The sequence below is a fragment of the Leptodactylus fuscus genome, chromosome 2 (assembly GCF_031893055.1).
Source record: "Leptodactylus fuscus isolate aLepFus1 chromosome 2, aLepFus1.hap2, whole genome shotgun sequence".
In the NCBI taxonomy this organism is placed as follows: Eukaryota; Metazoa; Chordata; class Amphibia; order Anura; family Leptodactylidae; genus Leptodactylus; species Leptodactylus fuscus.
Genome location: NC_134266.1, coordinates 40759418 through 40783435, shown reverse-complemented (window position 1 = coordinate 40783435; position 24018 = coordinate 40759418). Strand labels below are relative to the sequence as shown.

The 24018-nt window shown below is 41.7% G+C and overlaps 1 protein-coding gene across 1 annotated transcript in view; it reads right to left on the bottom strand.

Annotated features, from left to right (window-relative positions):
- ANOS1 (anosmin 1) overlaps positions 1–24018 on the bottom strand; it is a 141696-nt gene that overhangs the window by 56495 nt on the left and 61183 nt on the right. Inside the window, exons 3-5 of the mRNA XM_075263649.1 lie at positions 15180–15242; positions 12380–12602; positions 1970–2154 (exon numbers count right to left, since the gene is read on the bottom strand). Of these exons, the coding sequence (XP_075119750.1) occupies positions 1970–2154; positions 12380–12602; positions 15180–15242 (471 nt within the window). The remainder of the gene's footprint in view (positions 1–1969; positions 2155–12379; positions 12603–15179; positions 15243–24018) is intronic.

Sequence of the window (24018 nt, the reverse complement as noted above, 5' to 3'; positions counted from 1 at the left end):
AGCCAACAACTCCCACTTCACAGACTAGTGCCTCGCCACATAATACTACACTCCTTCCTACGTTTATTTTGGCAATATTTTATAATATCAGTAACGAAAAAGCAGTTTTATGCTTGGAATGGAAAAATTGGTTTTGGTGAAGTATTGAGCCAGATGTGGTATTTAGTATTTAATGAAAATTAAATATGGACCTCCTTACAAATGCTGCTTCTTTATATCATGAGTGAAGTGGAGTGTGTATACAACACATATGTAAGTTCCATATGTGTATACTTAAATGTGAACCCGATAAGGAGAGACCACCATATAGGTGTGTGGAGTCTTTTAAGCCATGAGCGCTCCACTGCAAAGGAACATGGGAAGAATATGCAAATCTGACTTTGATGATGTAATTAGGAAGCCAGTGCCTCAAGTATGCACACCAATAGAGGGCGCTGACTGAGAATGTGCAAGTCTGTCTTCCATGATGTAATTAGGAAGAGAATCTCAGTCAAGCAAACCAATAGAGGGCGCTCCCTTTAACATCATGCTGACCTTTTCAGAGCCTTCTATTGGTGTGCATACTTGAGGCACTGGCTTCCTAATTACATCATAGAAGTCAAATTCTGTCTAAGCCTTTCACCTCTGCCAGATCAGTCCTCTCTACGCCAAGCTGATGAGATGCAAATACATCGAAACGGCTGTCCTATGCTGAGAAGAATGTATCTAGTATAATCCTGACATCATTGCAAACAAAGGCCTCTGAGAAGGTCAGCATGATGTTAAAGGGAGCGCCCTCTATTGGATGTCTTAACTGAGACTCTGTCTTCCTAATTACATCATGGAAGACAGACTTGCATATTCTTCCTAGGTGTGAACCCATAATTTATGATTTAGTCAATTTGATCATTTCTTATCACTCATCAAATATTGATAACTAACAACCATAATACTAACATATTGACTGACTATATGAATAATGCGGGAACAAGTGGATAACTAGTGCTCAGAACAACGGGATCGGGCATAAAAGTAGTGAGAGAAGTCCCATTCCTTCCTAAATGGCCACAGACATAGATGCCAGCTGGACAGTTATTTGGCTGACACCTAGCCCTCACAAAACCTCATACACACACACACACACACACACAAAGGTGTAGATGTTCTATCTGATCTTCTACTATGTACTGGTGTGGAATATTTGGGAGAAACCTGGAATAGGTAGCTATGGCTAAAATTAATCTAATATGTATGGCTGACTTTCGAGACAAGGCTCTCTTGAGAGGGTCTACAGAGGAGAGGGGCATATGTCATCAGGTATGTTGAAGTCTTCTTCTCAGCACTTCGAGAGACCATGTTGTGGGTGAAACTGTACCCTGTAGTGTTCCTACTGTCAGATTTGTTAAACTGAGTCTACAACCTCCAAAAAGTATATTTAACTGGCACATCCATGTCACAGGGATAAATAACCTTTGCTTATGTACGTCACTTTTGCAGATTTGGAGAAAAACAACTTTGAAGTTTTATGTAAATGAGGCACTTGATGCACTGAGGGTGGGCCTTCAGCTCCTTGGAGCACTGCTCTTGTTGATCAAGAAGGATGGGAGATGATGTCATAGCAGAGAGAGGATCAACACTCGGTGTGCAGGTAGAAGATGGTAGAGGCCTAAGTGACAAGAGCAATGCTCTAGGGACCTGAAGGCCCGCCTCCAGTGCACTGACTGCCTTATTTGCATAAGACCTCAAAATGACTTTCTCCAAATCTAAAAAAGTGACATACAATATACAGGTATGTTGTTTATCACTGTAACATGCTTTGTAATTCGGAGGTACCTATTGAATATGCTTGGAGAAGGTAATGTAATGGGTCCTGTCAATACTATCACCTATTAACAATGTTTGCTTGAGTGTAACTACCAGCTAGTATATGTATAACTCACATATATGTCTACATCTATCTATGTCTATATACTTAGTACGTAAAACAAACCTGAGAAATGGTTTGCCATGCTGTGGCATCGTCTTCGCTTGGGTGTATCCCGTAATTCCATCGTCTCTGAACGACATAGATCACTGGCTCCACCGAAATGTTGAATTTTGAAGACCATTTGATTTCCAGATTTCCATGTTGAAGTTCATTGAAGTTTAATTCCTTCCTTGGCTTTAGAGGAACACCTACAACATACAAAGTAAATATCAGTTACAACCATACCATGCAGAGCAAGACGCCAGAGGCCGCGGAGTCTTAGTCAGAGGCCAATTGTAATTTGTTGTTTTATTTCTAAATGATTAAAGGAGATGATTAGAAAAAAAAAGGGTTTGTTTTATCCAGAAATGGCGCCACTTATAGGTTATATCTGGTATTGCAGCTTACATCTATCCACAATGAAAGAATGGAGCTACAAAAACAGACACATCCCAAGTACACGAGAAGTGTTTTCTTGACAAAAGTGGTTATTTTTCCAAGCTGATCAGATTAAACGATTGCCAGGATGGCTGAAACATATATAGATAACTTGATCTAGAAAACAATACCCGTCTAATTAATAATAATACTAATAATTCGTCTACAGAAATGTTCTATACAGCCTATATATACCACATACCAAAGTGTTATGTTTCAAGATATACATATGCTTGAATAAACATTGACCTGTACATGTTGCTCGCCAGCCAACAATTGTCAGTCCCAGCTTTGCTTGATGAGCATTATGAGCTCTGTCAGGTTGTATTTGTAGGCTCAGGCCTCGTCCTTAATTGTGATGTGCAATGATTCTGCAATTTGCATGCACAAATGCCCATCTGGTTTCCATTAAGATCCATTGGACTCAGTTGATTGGAAATAACTCAACCTCTCTGTCGAATGTAATTGTCAGCATATGGATTTCTAAATCACAAAAGCGGTGAACAAGTACAAGTGCATTTCAATGTGTTCCCTTGTACAACAGCCGCCAAGAACACCTAAAACAGATGTGACTTAATCACCATTTCTTTTTTCCCTTTTTTTTTTTTTTTTGGTGAAACTAGAAATTTGCATACAAAAAGTCTGAATTAAAATAGGCTATCAAACATAAAGGGATCATCCGGCCAAAAGATATTGATGACAGGTCAGATTGGAAATGGATCCTACCAGAACCTTGTTAAAAGACTGACTAGGACTGTACTGTATAAGATGTTACCTAGTAGACTAGGCAATAAATATTGTATGATGTGTAACATAGAAATAAGCCAGTTTTACACATGATAGGCTTCAGGTTGGGGCTCCATGTGGCTCTGATTCTAGCAAATCCCATCCACAAATTGCAGAGATGTTGCAGTTTCTGAAAATGTTGCGGTTTTGGAAATCGCAGCATGTCAACTATACCTACTGAAATGCTGGCGGTTTCCCTATAGGTATAATGGAAGTGCCGTAGGAAAAGTTCTGCGGAAAAAACCATGATGTGTTGTCACTTCGCTTTTTTGCTGCGGCCGGCTACGTGGGGGCCTTAGCTTAAAGGGGTTTTCCAGGAGTTACATATTGATGACATATCACACATGCGAACAGTAAGATATGACTCCTGAGACTCCCACAGGTAAGGCTGCATTCAGATCTGCATTGGAGACACCGTATGAGATCAGCAGAGAGAAAAGTCCTGCAAGGAGCACTTTTCTCTTCACTGGTTTCAGTGTAAAATCAGTAAAAACTCAAGAAACCCCATTAAGCAGATAAGGTTTCTGTCTTGAGGATCCCCGTACGGACCCAAAGGGCGGAAACCCAATCCTACCATAAACTATTTGAAGAGACTTCAATGTTGAAGTGAGCATTGCAGCTTCTTGCACAGGGCTATACAGAGCGTAGGGCTGTGCTTGGCATTTAACCTAAACTACATTCGCATGGATGAGACTGAACTGCAAACAGTCTATGAGACAAATTAACATAAAGTCACCAGCCTATGATCTGGTAGTATAAAGTGGAACAAAGTCTTATATTGTTAATATGTAATGGTTTGATGGTTACATTTTGGTAATACACTGTATACCAGTAAGTATTTGGACAGCCATGCAAATGTATGTCACGCCTTGGTTCCAGTACATGGTAAACTCAACGCCGACGCCTATTGCACTATATTAGATAACAGTGTGCTTCCTACATTATGGTGGTTCTATGGAACCGACCAATGTTACTTCCAGGATGACAACGCCAGCTGTCATGTAGTGAGGTCTACCATGGCTTGGTACAGTGACAATCAGGTTAACCAACTGGACTGGCCTGCCCAGAACCCAGACTTGAACCCTATCGAGTTGGATCGCCGAACTATGGGGTGCAGCAGCCGTCCAAAATCAGTGAAAGAACTTGCCTGTCTTCTCCAAGCCAAATGGAATAAAATACCACTAGCCGTCATACAAGGACTTGTGAAAAGCATGTCCCGGAGGGTGGAGGCTGTAATTGCCGCTGGTGAAGGCTCTACCAACTATTGAATCTGAATAAATGTTGTTTTTCTATTCTATCACAGGTGTCCAAATACTTATTGGTAGATAGTGTACATTAATGACTACTACACATGCCGAACTTGCTGTACGTCTGTCCACAAACACTACCATACATGCACATTATGTAAAATGTTATTACTTATACGTAGTTATGCTATTAAGTCCTCATTTGGTGGTATTGTTGGGGTATACAATTGTTATAGAAAGAAGGAACAAGCAGAACTTATGGACATCCAAACATAAACTGATATCTCACTGTTTTAAAGAGGACCTTTAATCAGATTGGGCACATGCAGTTTTATATACTGCTGGAAAGCTGACAGTGCGCTGAATTCAGCGCACTGTCGGCTTTCCCGATCTGTGCCCCGGGTAATGCACTATCGGTCCCGGTACCGTAGTGCTTTACAGTCAAAAAGGCGTTTCTGACACTTAGCCAGGGACGCCCTTCTGCCCAGCAGCGCCTATCGCGCTGTACTGTGATAATACTCGTCTATGGACGAGCTGTGTGAGCAGAGGGAGGGGGCGTTCCTCCCCGCTCCACAGTACATCGCGATAGGCGCTGCTGGACAGAAGGGCGTCCCTGGCTAACTGTCAGAAACGCCCTTCTGACTGTAAAGCTCTACGGTACCGGGACCGACAGTGCTTTACCCGGGGCACAGATCGGGAAAGCCGATAGTGCGCTGAATTCAGCGCACTGTCAGCTTTCCAGCAGTATATGGAACTGCCTGTGCCCAAATCGGTGAAAGGTCCTCTTTAAGTACTTGTTATGTCATATAGGACAACAAAACAGGATTTTACAGTTAATTTTAACCCATGTTTAAGATGTTTTTTTTTTTTTTGCATAACAGGAACCTTAAGTCTGTACAGGCTATCAAGGGAAGGAAGTGAAGAGATTACATGGCCAATTTCCTTCACTTCCAAAATACAATGTTCAATCTATCACTAAGGACTTATTCACAAGTCTCTTTCTCATGGACGTGTGTTGTCCATTTTTTTCACGGATAGCACACAGTTTCTATTAACTTCTTGGAAGTGTTTTTGTCTGCGGTTGACATGAAAAACAGATATACCATTTTTTAACAGAATTGCTTTACTTTACAATATTTAAGATTTTAATCCTAGAAACACATGGTCGCCATCCGTGTACTGTCCGTGAATTTCCCAAACATATAGAGTTAGGCTAAGGCCCTATGAGATGACCCGCAGCTATAAAGCAGTGCGGGAAAAACTGCAGCGGCAACGCATTGCAGTTCTTCCCGCAGCACTTTAAACAGAAAGTTCGCTGAGTTTTCCTCCGTGGACTTTCTGTTACAATTATATCTATGGGGAAACTGCCGGCATTTCCGTAGATATAATTGACATGCTGATTACAGATTTGGAAATCACAACGTGTCCGCACTGCAGTTTTACCGCAACGTGGGCATGAGATTCTCAATCCTATCCACTTTGCAGTTACTGTAAAACGCCACCATTTTTCCGGTTCTGACCTGTGAGGCCCCAATCAGACTAAAATAAGGCATGTCTTTTTTAAAAAAAAAAAAAAAAAAAAACAGGAAAAACCTGGCTACTTCCTATGAAAAAAGTGTCTTATCTGTTCATAGGCTGTGTGTGGTTTGTACTATTGCCCTGTTCACTTTGATGAAGATGAGCTGAACCCAAATACAGAATCTAATGGCTGTCCATGAAGTCTGGAGAAACTGCACGCAAATTGCATTAAGAAAAAAACACACATTTTTTGTATTTTTAATTTGGTAAAAGTGCCCATACACACATGAGCAAAATCAACCCTACCCTCCAACATTCACAGGACAGGCCAACTTTCCTGTAAAAGAGGGGAAAGAAGGCTTGGTATGTTGAATGTGCCTAGTGGCGTAACTAGGAATGGCGGGGCCCCGTGGCGAACTTTTGACATGGGAGTCCCAACCCCGACCGACGCCAAAGACCTCGACCAACCTACCCCCACTCCGCGTTTCTGCACACACTATTATGCCCCATAGTGGCCCCTGCACACAGTATTATGACCCATAGTGACCCCTGCACACAGTATTATGCCCCATAGTGGCCCGTGCACACAGTATAATTCCCCATAGTGGCCACTGCACATAGTATTATCCCCCATAGTGGCCCCTACACACAGTATTATCCCCCATAGTGGCCCCTGCACACAGTATAATTCCCCATAGTGGCCCCTGCACACAGTATTATGCCCCATCGTGGCCCCTGCACACAGTATTATGTCCCTTAGTGGCCCCTGCACGCAGTATTATGCCCCATAGTGGCCTGTGCACACAGTATAATTCCCCATAGTGGCCCCTGCACACAGTATTATTCCCCATAGTGGCCCCTGCACACAGTATTATACCCCATTGTGGACCCCAATTAACAATTATTATACTCTGGGATCTTTTCAGACCCCAGAGTATAATAATCGGAGACCCAGGATGGATAAAAACATTAAAAAACTGTAACTGTTACTTACCTACTCCTAGCTCCGCTGCACTCTCCGTCGCTGTCGGCCATCTTCAATGACGTCTGGGATGTCATGTGACCGGGGAGCCTGCGTCGAGATGCATATGGACGCAGGTCCCAGTTATGTGACGTTAGGGACATCACGCAAGTAGGCCCAAAGCCTGCCCGGAGAGGTAAATAACACTGTTTTTTATGTTCCGTTTCCTCTCCCGGGCCTATGATCATTATACTTGGGGGTCCGAAAAGACCCCCGAGTATAATAGTGCTTGTGGGGCCCATGGCATCACTTACTGATCCTGGCCCCTGCCCTACTGAAAGTGCCCGTTACCGGCTGGAGTAACTGTAATATCCCGGGCCCTGTGGCAGCTGCTACTGCTGCTACCCCGGTAGTTACTCCCCTGCATGTGGCCAATCCTTTACTATCATAAGATAAGTCTCTGCCAGCCGCTTATTCCCTTTACCCTATACAAAACACATATACGCTATAGATCACTGTATATTCATAGTTAGGAAAAATTGTTGGCCGTAAACCTATTCGGCTAACGGCTACTGAAGGTGTATGGGTGCCTTAAAATGAGTACAAAACCAGTAAAGGAAAGTATATACAAAGTTATTCTACTTTTTCTGCACTTTCAGATTGTGATATGTTGTCAAAATGCCGAGGTTTGTGATTTTAATCTGATTTGGATTGATACATAGAGCGGAAATACTGATCATGATACAATATTACTATAATAAACATCAATGTCACCTCATAGACAAGCCAGAAGATAACATGAAACATGTATAACAAATTAGATGCGCAGATAACCAGAAGGACGGCACAGAGCGGAGGAGAACTGTCTCACCAGGTGGCTCGTGTCAGACAAACTATTTGTTATGTCTAATCTTATAATTGCTGGGATTTAACATTGTTGTCCCGTGATATTACCAGATGGAGAACAGTAGCTCCGGCAAAGGAGAGAACGATTCGTCTTCTAACACATTAACTTTACAGGGAAACAATAAAGAAACAAGAAACTTTGATTTCCAGAAGTTAAAGGGGTTGTCCAAGACTAGAAAAAGAGGGTCTGATTTTTGTCTAGAGACAGCATTACATTCGTCATGTCCATGGACTGTGTTTAATATTAGAGATGAGCGAACAGTAAAATGTTCGAGGTTCGGTATTCATTTCAAGTAGCCTCTCAATATTCAACTACTCGAATCGAATATCGAACCCTATTATAGTCTATGGGGGGGAAATGCTCGTTTCAGGGGTAGGCAACATTCGATCAAATTATACTTACCAAGTCCACGAGTGAGGGTCGGGCTGGATCCTCCGAGAAGTCTTCTCTGTGCAGCGTCCCCGCGGCATCTTCCGGCTCTGAATTCGCTCTGTAAGGCTTCGGGCCTGGGCAGAGCCGACTGCGCAAGACCGCACTACAAGCAGACATGTGCAGTCGGCTCTGCCCAGGCCCGATGCCTGGCAGAGTGAATGAAGAGCCGGAAGACGCCGCGGGGAAGCTGCACGGAGAAGACTTCTAAAGGTAGGAGAAGAACCAGCGTTGATTGGCCGACTGTATAGCTTTCGGCCAATCAATGCTGGTTCTGCATCGAACTTTTACATTCGAATAGCGAGTGGTACTCGATCCAGTACTGCTCGCTCATCTCTATTTAATATTACAATTCAGGCCCGTTTACGTCACTGAACACAAGGCACAATATCAGACACAGCCAATAGTCACATATGGCACTTTGTCTAGAAAAAAGCATGAGACTAGACAGATAGAAATAGAGGGATGTTCCAAAAATATCAATTAAAATGATAATGGAATTTTAAGGCTAAGTCCCATATAGCAGCAAAAAAACAAAAGAGCATCGCGGTTTTCCTGCAGCGCTTTTCAGACAAAGTCCACGGATTTTTCTACAGACTTTCTGCTTCAATTATACCTGTAGGGAAACCTCCAACATTTCCATGGGTATATCTGACATGTTGCAATTTCCAAAAATGTGACAGTTTTGGAAATCACAGAGTTTCCGCTCTACGTATTTTTCTGCAATGTGTGGATGGGATTTGCTACATTTGCAGTGACTGTAAAACATGGCCGCTTTTAGGCTACCACTATCCCGCAGGAGCTTGAGTTTGAGCCTTGACACTGCTCCCCTCTTATTGAAGAGAATCAGAGAGCTCAGATTTTTGCCCCTTGCCTGATACTCCCCATGCATATCAGGCACCAAAACCAACTGCATTGATTGCTCAGGAATAGTGGGGGCTAGAGGAAAGATTCCAATGATGTCTGAATCAATGGAGTGACCACCTAACTGGTGTTGGTGGAGGTGGTGAAAGATACCCTTTAATATTCCGTTGAATGTTAGAGCTGTTCTTCTTGGCTACTAGGAGCACTGAAATGATACACAAAGGTGGCCATAAAATAAGAATCTGTAAAAATAAAGCATCTTAACTAGGGTTGAGCCGATCTTGAGATTTCAAGATCGATTTTAAAATCCGATTTCCGATCATTTTCCAGCCGATCTCGATCCCGATCTCGATCGTGAAATTTGCTCGATCGCCGATCGGAATCCGATCTTTTCCGATCCTGATCCTCAACCCTAGTCAATGCTTTTCTATGGGAAAAGTCACTTTTGGGGTTGAGCCGATCTTGAGATAACCCCCGATCTCGATCCCGCTGGGAAAGATCGGGTCGGAATTCCGATCTCGATCGTGAAATTTACTTGATCGCCGATCGGAACACGATCTTTTCCGATCCCGATCGCTCAACCCTAATCTTAACATGCCCGATTCTTCTGTGAGGGGAATGTGGTGAGGCCTCCCAAATGTTAGATGTTTGGCCAAAATAGTCAAGTCAGTATTTATGGCCATATCATGGGTTCAGGTGCACTCGAATGTCCGAACGATCAGTTTACCAAACCCATTAGGGCAATACAGGGTTTTCCAAACAATCTATTTTAGGCTGGCTCCATTGTTATTATCAATCCAACTTAGTCTTCGGGCGAAATGAATGGATTGTGCTTTGGAATGTTTCCCTTAGTTGCCATGAATTCATTAGTGATGGTACGTGTCAGCAGGTTTCTGTAAGAGCAATATACACTGCCAGATGTGGGAGATATCATTAGTACTATTAAGCTAAGTATTTCCTTTAATTCATCATGTAATGAAGGGGTGTGAGGTACACATTGCTCTCCTGGCCTGAACAACGTGCCCTATTCTGACTAATGACTACTTTCCACTCACTTCCAGGCAACCTACATTTGCAGAATTGGACATGCTTGACTTTAATAATGTATCTTTTATAATGTCCGGCCACTCTTTAGGATCACTTTCTTTAGATAATGAAAGGGTAATAAGGGAGGACAATTAGCCTCTTATCCTCCAGGTATAAAGCATCTGCTTTTTAAGAGGCTTTCATTGAATGCTGAGATCCTGCTGTGAGTGGTCACACAATGAGCTGATGTCAGGCTATTCACTGGAGGGAAGTGGGGGCCGAATGAACTGTCAACCTTGGATTTGTCACAACTATTCCGACAATATTCTAGTTTTAAGTGGTTGGCGGCTTAATATAAATAATATCAGGACAGCTCTGAAGAATATTCCTTTAAGCCTTCGTAGCTGGAGATAGAGAATAGAAGTCGTACTCTGAGGATACAATCTTATTTCTATGTTAAGGGATAAATGACATGTAAGCACATGCTGAGGTTAAAAGACGTTATTGAAGAAAGAACAGAATGTGCTCAAACTATAATATTCTGTAAGTGTCACCAAGACCTGATCTCAAGGATCTAAGTATTATTATTTGTGACAAAGCGGAGATAGACCGGGGCCCCATGTGGCCTCAACAACACATTGCAGGAAAATACATGCAGTGGAAACGTTGCGATTTCCAAAACCAACGCGGTTTTGTTAATCAGAGCATGTCAATTATACCTACATAAACGCCGACGGTGTCCCTATCGGTGTCATGAAAGCAGAAAGACCGCAGAGGAAACACAATACGTTGCCACCGCGGCTTTTCTCACAACGCTTTTTTGCCACAACTCGCTACGTGGGGCTTTGACCCTATAGGAGGTTTTAGGATTAAAATATTGATCTATCCATAGGATAGGTGATCAATATTATATCCAACACCTAGGACCGCACAGATCAGCTAATCAAAGCAGACACAGATCTGATATGTTGTAATATTCTATTATACTGATAATGTCACATTTTATTCCAGGATAACCCAATTATATAGCCCACCCTTCTCCTCACCCACAGCCCCTGCTCAAAAATGCAAAATCAACAATACATTGAGTATTTAAAGGATAAAATCATAACAAAAAACTAATTTTTTTAATCATTTTACTGTCGATTAAAGGGGTTATCTGCATTATAAAAGATGACAACTACTATCCTGGACTTAGCTAGCAGCTGATTTTTCTTTGCAGCAGAGGAGCTTTCACCTCTTTTGACCTGTTTTTTTTTTTTTTTTAAAGAAATAACTGTATTCCCTATAATATAACAACTGCAGATCATGCTTTCTTATATGTCTATGTTACCATGCCTCTTCCATTCCATCTATACAGTCCAGTCATATTAATGTGACCAACGTCTGCTTTTGACGTCAACGTTAAATAACCAATCGCCATCTGGGTGCACTCATCATTGTGGATGGATCAACACAAGTGTGCATCTATCCTTGCGGACCATGATGATGGCATCTACCAGCAGGACAGTGCGACGTGTCATAAAGCTCGCAGTGTACGTGCGTGATTCGAGGAGCACCAGGACGAGTTTATCGTACTCCCTTGGCCAGCAAATTCCCCAGACTTGAACCCAATCGAGAATCTGTAGGAACACCTCGATCGGGTTGTTCACGCCATGGATGCTCAACCGTGTAACCTAGCACAGCTGGCCACGGCACTGGAGTCGGCATGGCTCAACATCCCAGTGCACATGATCACAACATCCCCTCTCTTCCTGCACGTCTCGCAGCGGTCCGCTCTGCCAAAGGTGGTTATTCTGGATTTTGACAGGTAGTCACATTAATGTGACTGGACTGTGTATAAAGTAATGAATAAATTGATAACTGGATATTACCGGTTGGGGTTGCGTTCCTGCACGCTGCACACTCTACCAACACCCAATCCTTGCTGACAGTGTCAGGCTGTGTAGGGACACACCCAGTGACAAAAAGAATGGTAACTTCCAATTGGGAAATAATTGATACATGTCTAATAGGGATATGAGTGACAGTAACATAGAACTATGAGAAGACACACCCCGAAATGACATTATGTTCTGATGTAACCCCTTCTTGCCACTGGCTGAAAAATTTGTCTTCCATGGACAATATAAGTATTTAATTAAACAGACATGTCAGGAGAGTTGACCAGTCACCTTAAAATTCAGGGTCATCCATTGCAAACCAAAAAGATTTCCTAGGTATTGTACAAATGTGTTTCTGACTGCAGGAAGTCCTACCTTTGTACAAGTTTTTCGGTACTTGACACGTATGACCACAGCCATTGGAACAGCACTTCTTTACCCCAGAGCATTCATTATCAGCATCACAGCTTTCGACACACGCTGCCGCAAATCCACTGGCTTTCTCTGGAGCTGGGCAGTCGCCTTGCTTCACTGACAAGACGGATTTGAGGAACTCACAGCTGGTTAAGCATTCATAGTGCTTCTTCGGAAAGAGCGGCTGAAATAAATGACAGAAGATTTTATTATTATTTCCTTTGCTGACTCCAGTTTTTACGATGCTTTATAGAAAGAAAGATGATCATCTCAACGACTGCTCCTCTACATCCATTGATACTCTCTCATGGGGCGACTTATCTGGCCAAGGACTAAAGAATTCGGAAGTTAAAATGTAAAAGACTGATCCTTATGTCCCCGGTGGTGACCTTTGGGGGAGAGTCAGGGGGCCCTCCGGAGGCCCTCATACACTTTAGATGGTAGATCCGTCCGGTCACATTTGATAGGTTCCGTCACCAATCATATAATGTGTATGGTCAGCTTAAGCATTAACATATTTCTCCAAGATTTCCCCCAAGTACTATTGAAAACTACAATACCTTGTAGGTTCTGTCAACATATGTTCTATACCCTAGAAGTTAATAAACATGATATATAGCTAACGTTACCATTCACGTATCTTCATGTAAGCAGATGCCATATGTTATAGGCTATTTTAGGCTTCGTTTATCTAACAGGAAGTCTGTTATGCTTAGGGACAAATGCCTCCACGCGATGAAAAGCCTTTGTTGATCGTCCTCAGTCCTGATAAGCTCCTGAATCAGTCATTCCTAAGAGTCGGAGCTATCTGTACAGTGCATTGAGTATAATCCAGCCTGTGTATTACAGTAGTGGCCCTTTAATTATAGCCCCGCAATGTGAAGTAAAGGGTTGTCTTCTGTGAGTTGCACATTTGCAGCTAGTTAATTAAAATGGTTTATTATCCCTCGGGGTCTCATTTGCCCCCTGGCCTTCATCTCCCTTGCTCTGTTTTGCAGCTATTTTTTGTAAGCTATAAGTGTTTTTCTCTTCATTACGATTCTTTGAAGTTCTATATTTAGGTTCAATTACTGATCATTGAGATGCTCCAGAGTTACCCAGGATCGCACACGGTATAGCTGCAATGCAACTGGCTACTAACAGGCAATATCTGCTACATATATATGTTTAAACATATATACACATTAAAGTCAGCCAAACCTTAAGGTTTTCTAAAGAACCTGCAGTCCATCTAGTGTGTTCAGGTTTACCTCCCAACCCTTCGCCAATGGCGGATGGTGGGGGAGTGAAGAATCGGACCGGCGCCAAAGGAGGCTGAAAGAGTGTCTGGCAGTATCTAATACTTGCCATGTGAATTAGATTTTACATGGCTGAAGTGGCAGATTGTGAACATTTGGCAAACGATCATTCATATGCAAACCTACCGCTGATCATCAACTATTCTTGGTCAGGACTAAAATTGGTTCTGTTGGATTTTTACAGCTTTGTGTCAGATATAGTAATACGTGTATGGGCTAGACCTGAGGTTCCCAAACTTTTTTTTTCTCGTAGACCACTTTCAAATTTTTTCTCGTTTCGGTGGCCCCCCTGCTGCTATATTTCTATGATATTCCCAAAACTCGTCAAAAAAATGTGAAGATTATATCCAACGTAGACCCCCGTTGAGTGTCCCGTGGACCCCTGGAGGTCCACCTGGACCACTTTGGGAATCACTGGGCTAGACTCACAGACCTTTGAGCAATTTGAGTATGGTGGACATGTGTTTGTACTTCTAACACAACTACAACCTCCATGTCATTTCCATCATTTCAATAAGGTTTGCCGGAACGTTCATTGTTTGTGTGTTTCGAGAAGTCGTCTGTATGAACGTACAGATAACAGTCTAAAATCTAACGTGTAAGTCCAGCCTGTCCACATTCACATGTACACAGTTAGCTGTATATAAATGTGTTTAAGGTGGTCGTGAGAAGTTGGTCAAAGAGGTTTGAAAGGTTTTCTTAGGCTCGGTTCACACTAGTGCTTGGTAAGGACTCCATTCCCCATTCTGCATTTTTCGGGCGGAACCTGGCAGACCCCTTTTTAAGCAGATTGAGTTTCCATTTTTTGGATCCCCAAGCAGACCCGTAACTGCTTTGTAAGCCGATTGGGTTTCCGTTTTTCAGGTCCCTGAGTGGACCCAAGGAACGGAAACCCGAACGCTAGTGTGAACAAGCATTACAGTTAGTCTAACACATCCCTTGAAAGGAATTGTCTGGTTAAAAAAACTTTGTTGGCGGTGGAAACCTATAAAACAAAAGACATGTATTTACGTGTTTACCCCTCTCCACCATGGCCCTGCTCTGTAGATTCCAGCTGGTGTTTGTTGATCACTCGCCACATCTGATACCCTGCCAGGGCCAGTGGGCACGTCTTGTCATCATGACGTCACCAACATCACTTGGAAATGATCAACAAACAGGATACTGGATCGGAGGGGGATTAAACAGCTGAGAATTTGTTTTCCAAATTTTGACTCTACTGTTTTGAAGCCGGTTTACTCCATTATGGATTGTCACCAAACTTTATTAGAATGTGAATCTGCATTCTGCAGAACATTATCTTGATGCACGCATAGCAATATAGATACAGTTCCATAGGTAACAACATTGTGAATAATATAATGGCTTCTATTGAAGACTGTTGTCAAATCACCATGGACAAAAATATCTTTATATTTTTTCACGACAAATTTCTTTCCATGCCCAGAATAAATCTGACATACCTCACACAGACTTTGGCAGCTATTCTTTTTCAAATCCCAGGTTTCCTTGCAAGGTTCCAAGCACTGTTGAAAGATTGAACAAACACTTAGTCAAATGGTTGTCATTTTGCAGCTTGTGTTTTATTTTTATTTCTTGGGAACGAAATGCTGCAACCCAGGAAAAAAACAAAAGCAGCAGACATAACAGTATTACTTGCATTGTGACTCACATGTAATCTGTCAGTAAATGCTCTCTGATTCCTGAGAAGTCTACACAGTAATATCTCAGATTTTGTCCACCCACAAAGTCTTTATTTCAGGGAATATTGAGTCCGCTATACAAAAAGCTTGTTACATATTTTTCAATTTCATGGAAATTGGATCCTTCTGAAACTCTAGCACGGCTTTCCTGAATTTATAATTAACAAGGTTAATTATTTATAGCATTGAAAGCTGACAATATGCTTACAGTAACAGCAGTATGCTCTATGAACATGTGATACCTAGACATGACATCTATGTGAGAAGCTTACATGGAAATGCCCTTCGTTTTCTAAGATGTTTTTAGAAAAGCAGGTTTCATATAGAAGATTTAAGATAGATAGATAGATAGATAGACAGACAGACAGACAGACAGACAGACAGACAGACAGACAGATAGATAGATAGATAGATAGATAGACAGAGAGACAGATAGATGATAGATAGATAGATAGATAGATAGACAGACAGACAAAGAGACAGATAGATGATAGATAGATGATAGATAGATAGATAGATAGATAGATAGATAGATAGATAGGAGATAGATAGATAGATAGATAATAGAAAGAGAGATAGATATGTGATAGATAGATAATAGACAGACAGATAGATAGATAGATAGATAGATAGATAGATAGATAGATAGATAGATAGATAGGAGATAGATAATAGAACGAGAGATAGATAGATATGTGATAGATGATAGATAGATAGATAGATAGATAGATAATATGGATAGATAGATAGATAGATAGATAGATAGATAGATAGATAGATAGATAGATAGGAGATAGATAATAGAAAGAGAGATAGATATGTGATAGATAGATAGATAGATAGATAGATAGATAGATAGATAATAGAAAGAGAGATAGATAGATAGATAGATAGATAGATATGTGATAGATAGATAGATAGATAGATTAGAGATAGATATATATGAGATAGATTCCATTATTGGAACAGTGAGGATTATTCTTGGACAAGAGGGTTAACTGAACCTCATCTATTTACACAGATGCTGTAATATTGTTGAATGGAATAACTTTAATGGAGTGGTTTGTTTCAGACAAGACCTAGATCATGTCTAGCTGATAAAAGAAGGATTGACCACTCGAGATCCCATTGTGTAAGATAACAAAGCTTTCCGTCTAGTGTATCTATCAGCACTATGAGACTAGATCATAGAAAACTGGACACCACAGACATCCATTAGATACGTTTTTAGGTTTTGTATGTAAACCGACTACTACTACTAAGACTGTCTCACCACAAACATGCAGCCAGCGTCCTGGTGGAGGGTCTGCATCAGCAGAGTTATAGCTCTACTATATGGCCATAGTATATATTGCAAAACCAGATTAATGCTAATATTTTGTTGAAAGTAAATTTCAAAGCGATTGCAAACATTGTTTCAAAATGGTTAAAAATGTTGATATTAAAGGAGCACTTCATAGAATAACTGATGCATTGTGTCATGCCTAGCACCAAGTCTGAAGTGGCAAGGCATGGGTGCATTAATTTCCTCCCATCAAACTGGGGTGCGAAACACCTCCTGTTCTCATGAATGCTGAGAGTCCCAGAATTTACACCCCCACTCACCAGCAAGTTAAACCTTATCCTGTGGATAGGAGGTAACTTGTTGTTAAAGGAATACCCCTATAAAGCTACTGAGGCTTACCCACTGCAAATATTCAGCCAGCTCCTTATGATTAGAGAAGAGCGAATAGAAGTTGCCGAAGTGGAATTTGATCCGAATATTAATTGTTCAAAAGTACCAAATGCAGAGACCTTTACCTTCCAGTACAAGCTCTGTAAAGCCCCATTCACACGACTGTAATTTGTGGGTCCGCAATTGTGGATCCACAGAGTTTTAAGGTTAAATTGCCGTGTTGGCACTTCACGATAATTTATTGGGTTTTGGGTTGCAGTTTGGGCACTCGGTCTTACAAAGGTTTGCCATCACTGGCCTATCGTAAGGGTAGGCCATAAAAAGAAAGAAATTTGGACAAGCCCTCTAAGTTTGTCTATGCAAATGGTATAAGATTTACTAAGAACCATGAGATAACAACCAGTTAAACCCAGAAATTACTCACTGTAACAAATTTCCCAGCAGAAAATCATAAAATGAGATCAATGTCCCTTTCCAATAACACTTGCGCTTTACCAGAATGAACATTTTTACAGCTTGAAAGCACAAAGAATTTCAAGTGTCTTCTTTCCATAGTCAGCACATTGTACTAATACCGAATATTGAAATTTACACACAAAATCTTATTAAAGGGCAAAGACATGTCAATTACTTTTAGTTCCGCCTCGCACATAGGCACATATTCATAGTGAAAAAAAATACGCTGTGTAGTCAGCATTTAGATTCCCACGGGGTTATCAGAAAAATGCAGATAGGATGTGACACGACGGTAAATAATTAATGAGGATCGGACAATGGAAAGTGTAAAAGATGCGACTTTCACCGGATGAGCGAGATAAGCGGAAAATGTGGGAAACTGATCAGAGCAAACTTAAGGCAGAAGAGACTATTCAGTGCATGTATACACTAAGTCTGCTTTTTCTCACAAAAGTGATGACACCCGAGCCCATTAACGATCAACTCAGCCCCATTTACTTGAATTAGGCTGAGCTGCAATACCAGACTCAACCATTGAACTAGAATGGCGCCATTTCTGAAAAAAAAACCTACTTTTTTTTTTTTTTTTTAAATACTGGTAAAACACTTTGCAGTCTAAAAAAGTGATAAGCCCCAAGTAGTACACAGTCCAGTCATATTAATGTGACCACCTGTCAAAATCCAGAATAACCACTTTTTTCGCAGAGCAGACCGCTGCGAGACGTGCAGGAAGAGAGGGGATGTTGTAATGATGTTCACTAGAATGTTGAGCCATGCTGACTCCAGTGCCGTGGCCAGCTGCGCTAGGTTATGCGGTTGAACCTCCATGGCATGAACAACCCGATTGAGATGGTCCCACAGATTCTCCATTGGGTTCAAGTCTGGGGAATTTGCTGGCCAAGGGAGTACGGTAAACTCATCCTGGTACTCCTCAAACCACTCACGTACACTGCGAGCTTTATGACACGTCACATTGTGGTGCTGGTAGATGCCATCATCCTGAGGAAAAACAATTCGCATGTAGGGGTGAACATGGTCTGCAAGGATAGATGCATACTTGTGTTGATCCATCCTGCCTTCCACAATGATGAGTGCACCCAGATGGCTGATGACACGCGCCTTCTGCGATTGGTTATTTAACGTTGATGTCAAAAGTAGGCGGTGCTCACATTAATATGACTGGACTGTGTAGTTTATCATCGATGTGTCTAGTCAATTATAAGTGAACATCCTCAATAAAGATTAATCTTTCACCCCAGCATATCAATTTTAGTCTGAGTCATCCACTTCTACGGCCTTCCTAATCTGTATGGTCACATAGCGCTAATATTTTTCATGCCCCTCTTGTGTGATCACGGCTGTCTAGACAGAGCTATTTTATGCATATTTCCAGCCTATAATACGCTACTAGATTGCAGGTGAACATTTTCGACTGATATTGAGAATTTTCCCCATGGCAAGAATAATAGCAATTACGGGAGCAGAGAGATTCGGAGAAAGTTTCCTTCCTGGGCTTTATTATTCTGTAGATTCAATTCCCATGGACTCCTTACTTGCTGCTACTTGCTCAGCTGTTTTTTGCACCGCATTGAAACTTATGTAACAGAGATAAAACTTGGCTATATGTACTTTAGGGTGGTTTGTTTAACCCCCATTTCAATTCCGAGTCATAGAGGAGGACATGGGAAACGTTGATGTTTCTGCACAGTATAGTATATATATTCACCTATTGGTCCTCTACTATCCATATTACTAATGGATACATGTGACCCATAACAAAGTGTCAGGTTCCTTATTCTATTCATAATAAAGCTTTTTTTTTAAAAAAAAAAAAAAAAAAAAAAAAAAACAAAGTGTCAGGCTTTCCTCTGTGTCCTTATTTTTTCAAAAAGACAGAAAAAGAGAAGTGCAATTTGTTACAGGTCTGTACTGTATCCAAGTCTGTAATGAAAGAACGCAAACCTTGGACTTCCAGGGGGTGGCCTTATATGACAATATGGAAAATTTGCTAACCTAAGTAAAAAAAAATAAAAGTGGATAAATTTGCACCAAAATGTTACGCAGTTGTCCGGATCACTTCCTGGTAGGTCCCCCCACTGTCCGTCTAATAAAGACTCGGACTACCTTCTGGATTTAAATTGGTTTATTCAGGCCGATTTATTAAACCACATAAATAACATAACTTTATAAATAACGTATACATAAACACCACCATAAAACAGATGGTGTATAAATACAAACCCACAAATAATAGACCATAAGAAAAGTACAAAAGTTAACCATTATAAAGTGCTTAACTCACAGCTTATCCCACCCCGGGAATAAGAGCCGCCCCCAATCTGCCCAGGTGCAAAACCCATACCTCGGGCAAACTTTCTAACCATTTATAAGAGCACAGGCCTGAAACCCCAAAGGGATCCAAGCCCAACTAAAGGACATCCCAGGCTTTTACATTCGCCACCAGTAACTCCATACCACCGATGACGTCCTACAAAATTGCCCATTAGGCCTCTCTCCCCCAACAACCCCAGGATGACGCCAACTCAACTAAACCAAAATAAGGGCGGGTGGGCAGGCCACTCCCTATCTCTGCAACTGTCACACTGACCTCTGTCTCACCCTACATCCCCTTAAAACACCTCTGACTCCACCCCTTACTTTCTTACTCAAACTCCTCTAAAGTTAACCCTTTTGTTCCCTAATCCTTCCCTCAATCATGGCGTCCCTATTTCCCAGGGTCTAGGGCCTTCTCTAATCTATGACTTGTATTCTACTATTCAATGCTTTTTCATCTGCAGTCTCTATCATTAGTTTGCATTTCTCTCTGAACTGGTGGAGAAGACTAGCTGCCATACAATGTACACAGTAAGAAGAGGAGAATCTACACCATAACTTTCTGTATGGTTATAACAGAATCAGAAAGTCTGCAGAGGAACATTTTGTGGACTTTTTGTGAAAAACGCTGTGGAAAAAATGCAATACATTTCCACCACAGTCTTTTCCACAGCGTTTTTCAGCTGTGGCTGGGGTCTTAGCCTAAAGGAGCTTTCTAAGATAAACTAAAAACTCACTATGGTCCAGGGGCAGGGTAATATACTGATTCCTGGTTTTCAGTTTGGGCGGTGTGCCTCCTTTTCTTTCTGGTCCATAGACTTCCTGGGCAATCAGACTTTTGAGCTCACATGTCGGGTACTGGTGATGTCACCGGTACCAAACATGTGACTGCTTAGGTCAGTTATTGGCCATAGAAGCCACCTGGGCATTTGCAGTTCCATCCAGAGCGAAAGGGTGCTGAACCAAGAACCAGAGGTAGGTGAGCATCACTTCCTTTTTATTTTACCCCGCCTCACTAAGAATTTCAATTTATCCCAGAAAACACCTTTAATACTCAGCCACCTCACTGTAAGATCTTATTCACACAACAGTGTTCCACCCCTGAAACACAGTCTGTGTATGGACCAAACTGCATTTACTATCCTGACCAATAGGGCGTGACTTGAACTCAGTCTTACTTTATAATGATTTATGACGCAATGAGCTCCCAACCAGTAAAATAAGAATTGTACTGACATAAATCTGTCAATCCTGAGCAGTAGCAATTAAGGTTGAGCGAGTGGGATCGGAAAAGATCGGATCCTGATCAGCGATCGAGCAAATTTCATGATCGGGATCGGCTGGAAAATTATCGGAAATCGGATTTTCAGGGCTCAACCCCTGTTCCATTCACACAGACGTGATCAGTCTGGAACGAAACAAGATTGTGTGAATAAGGCCTTCATGTCATACGTATGTGACATAAAGAAAAGTAACTGTAGTACCACACATGCACACATACACACGTAATCCAATGCCAAAGATTTCACTTCATTTGTAAAAAACACAAGGAAACTACTGATTTGTACTTCGAATTTATTGGCTGACAAATCATTTTATTGTAGATTGAATTCCTATGTCTTAATTCAATTACATAGCAATTCCGAGGTTATTTTCAGGACACCGTTTTGCGCACTCGAACACTTAGATGATACCATCTGAAATCTTAGTACTTGTAAATTGATTGGTTGATTTTGAGCTGGTGCCAAGGCTGCGAATATTTTTAGCAGAGCAGCGTACAGTCGCAATGAATGATGTGTATGTTATGGCGTTCTCCAGACAGAACAATAAAAGGCCGCTAATGCAGAAACAACCAAATAAACTCTGCTGACATTTTACTGTTTTTAAGATACCGACGCGCCATAACATCAAAAATTGAGTTTTCCTATATTGCTTTTAAACAACTGAACCATAACTACAGTATTTTCAAGAAAAATTACATTGTAGAGGAAGGAACTGATTTAAAGCTGTTTGTGCCATAAAAAGTTGAAAAATTGTTTTCCGAGAAAATCTAGAATTATAAATATCCACTTTCCAGATATGATAGAGATACATTAGATTTGCAAATTTACTGTAAGGGAATTGCTAAGACAGCAATTCTCAGAACTGTTAAACCCTGGGAGGGGCACAAGAGACAGTGAGCCCTAAGCTGAAGCCCCCCGCTTTCCCTTCCTATTGCCAGGCCCTATCCTAGGTAGTAGGCGACAACCACGGGGACAATCCCTCCCTGAATATGTGAAACAGAAAACGCAGACAAGACGAACAACAACAAAGGGAGGTCAGCTAGCCAAGGATCAGTAACAGGAGAGCGATGCAGTGCCAAATCGGAGTCAAGAGAATAGTCAATGAGAAAAGCCAAAGGTCAGGTATAATAGTATGAGCAAACAGGGAACGTAAGAGCAGGTATGCGCACGGCAATAACAAGCACTGGTGTGAATGGAAACCAAGGCTAAATAGGGAGGAAGAACCCGCCCATGGAGTTCACAGAAAGGCAGCTGTCAATCAAAGGGCAAGGCCAGATTAACCACTTAATGGACAGAGGCAACCTTGGCAGAAGACGGGTGTGGTGCAAATCCAATTAAGGACTAGAGCCGTGTTCACACAGTGCAACTAAAAACTTTAAGCAGATTCTCAAACTGCACACGCCTCCTGCGCCGCAGCACGCGAGCAGAGGGTGGCGCAGAGGCCCGAACAGGCAGAGATGTTACATTAACTGTTTTGGGTTCTTTTGTAATAGAAATTCCTATCAGATGTAGTGTTTTTGTGTTTGGTGGGGGTCAGACACCCACTGGTCATACACTTACCCCCTAGCTTGTGGATTGGTGATAAATTGTTATTTTGGAAAAATTCCTTTACGAAAATTATCTGATTTTTTTTAAAAAAATACATCAATTTCAGCTCTTTATAAATCTACGCTAAGGCCAAGTCCCCACGTTGTGAAAATGCAACATTTTGGCATAAAACACTGTGTTTTACATTACCTGCAAAGTAGATGGGATTCTGGCTAGTCCCATCCATGGGAAGAATATGCAAATCTGACTTCCATGATGTAATTAGGAAGCCAGTGCCTCAAGAATGCACACCAATAGAGGGCGCTCACTGAGAATGTGCAAGCCTATCTTCCATGATGTCTGTAAATCGCAGAATGTCAGTCATACCTACAGAAATGCTGACGTTTTTCAGTACAGGTATAACGGAAGCAGAAAATTCATAGAGGAAAACGCTGCTGACTTTTTGTGAAAAAAACGGTGCAGAGAAAAAATACGACGCGTTTCCACCACAGTCTTTTCTATGTCTTTTTTGGCTGTGGCTCGCTATGCGGTGCCCCAGCCTTAAAGAGGACCTTTCATGTCCTTGGGTACATGTGATTTTATATACCGCTATAAAGTTGAATTTAGTGCACTGTTGTCTTTCCTGTTATGTGCCGTGGTGGAAGAGCTATCGGTGCCATTACCAATAGTACTTCACTGTCAGAAGGGAATTCCTGACAGTCTAGCTGGGAACGTACCTTCTAACAGTACTGCTTGTAGCGCTATACTGTGAGAGGGCGTTCTTTACAGCCCAGTCATGACGCTGAGCGATGAGGAATGCCCCCAGTACTAGTCTAAGGCCAAGTACTGTCAGGAGTGGGGAGCGTTCCTCACCGCTCAGCGTCATTGTTGGGTGGTAAGGAATGCCCCCTCACAATATAGCGCTACACATAGTACAGTTAGGAGGGGCATTCCCAGTTACACTGTCAGGAACGCCCTTCTGACAGTGAAGAGCTATCGGTAACTATCGGCACTAATAGCTCTTCTACTGGAACACATAATGGGAAAGCCAACAGTGTGCTGGATTCAGTATAAAACCACATATGCCCAAGGACAAGGGTCCTCTTTAAGGGGTTTACTTCTTTTTTTAAAAAAATGTATGTTGCATCCCTAAGATGGATCCCCACATCTAGTAGACTGTAAATGAAAATGTAGTAAACAAATAGTAGCTTCTTTAACTTAAGCAGAGTTTCTGCCGAAAATTAACAACTAGAGATGAGCGAACAGTAAAATGTTCGAGGTTCGATATTCGTTTCGAGTAGCCCCTCAATATTCGACTACTCAA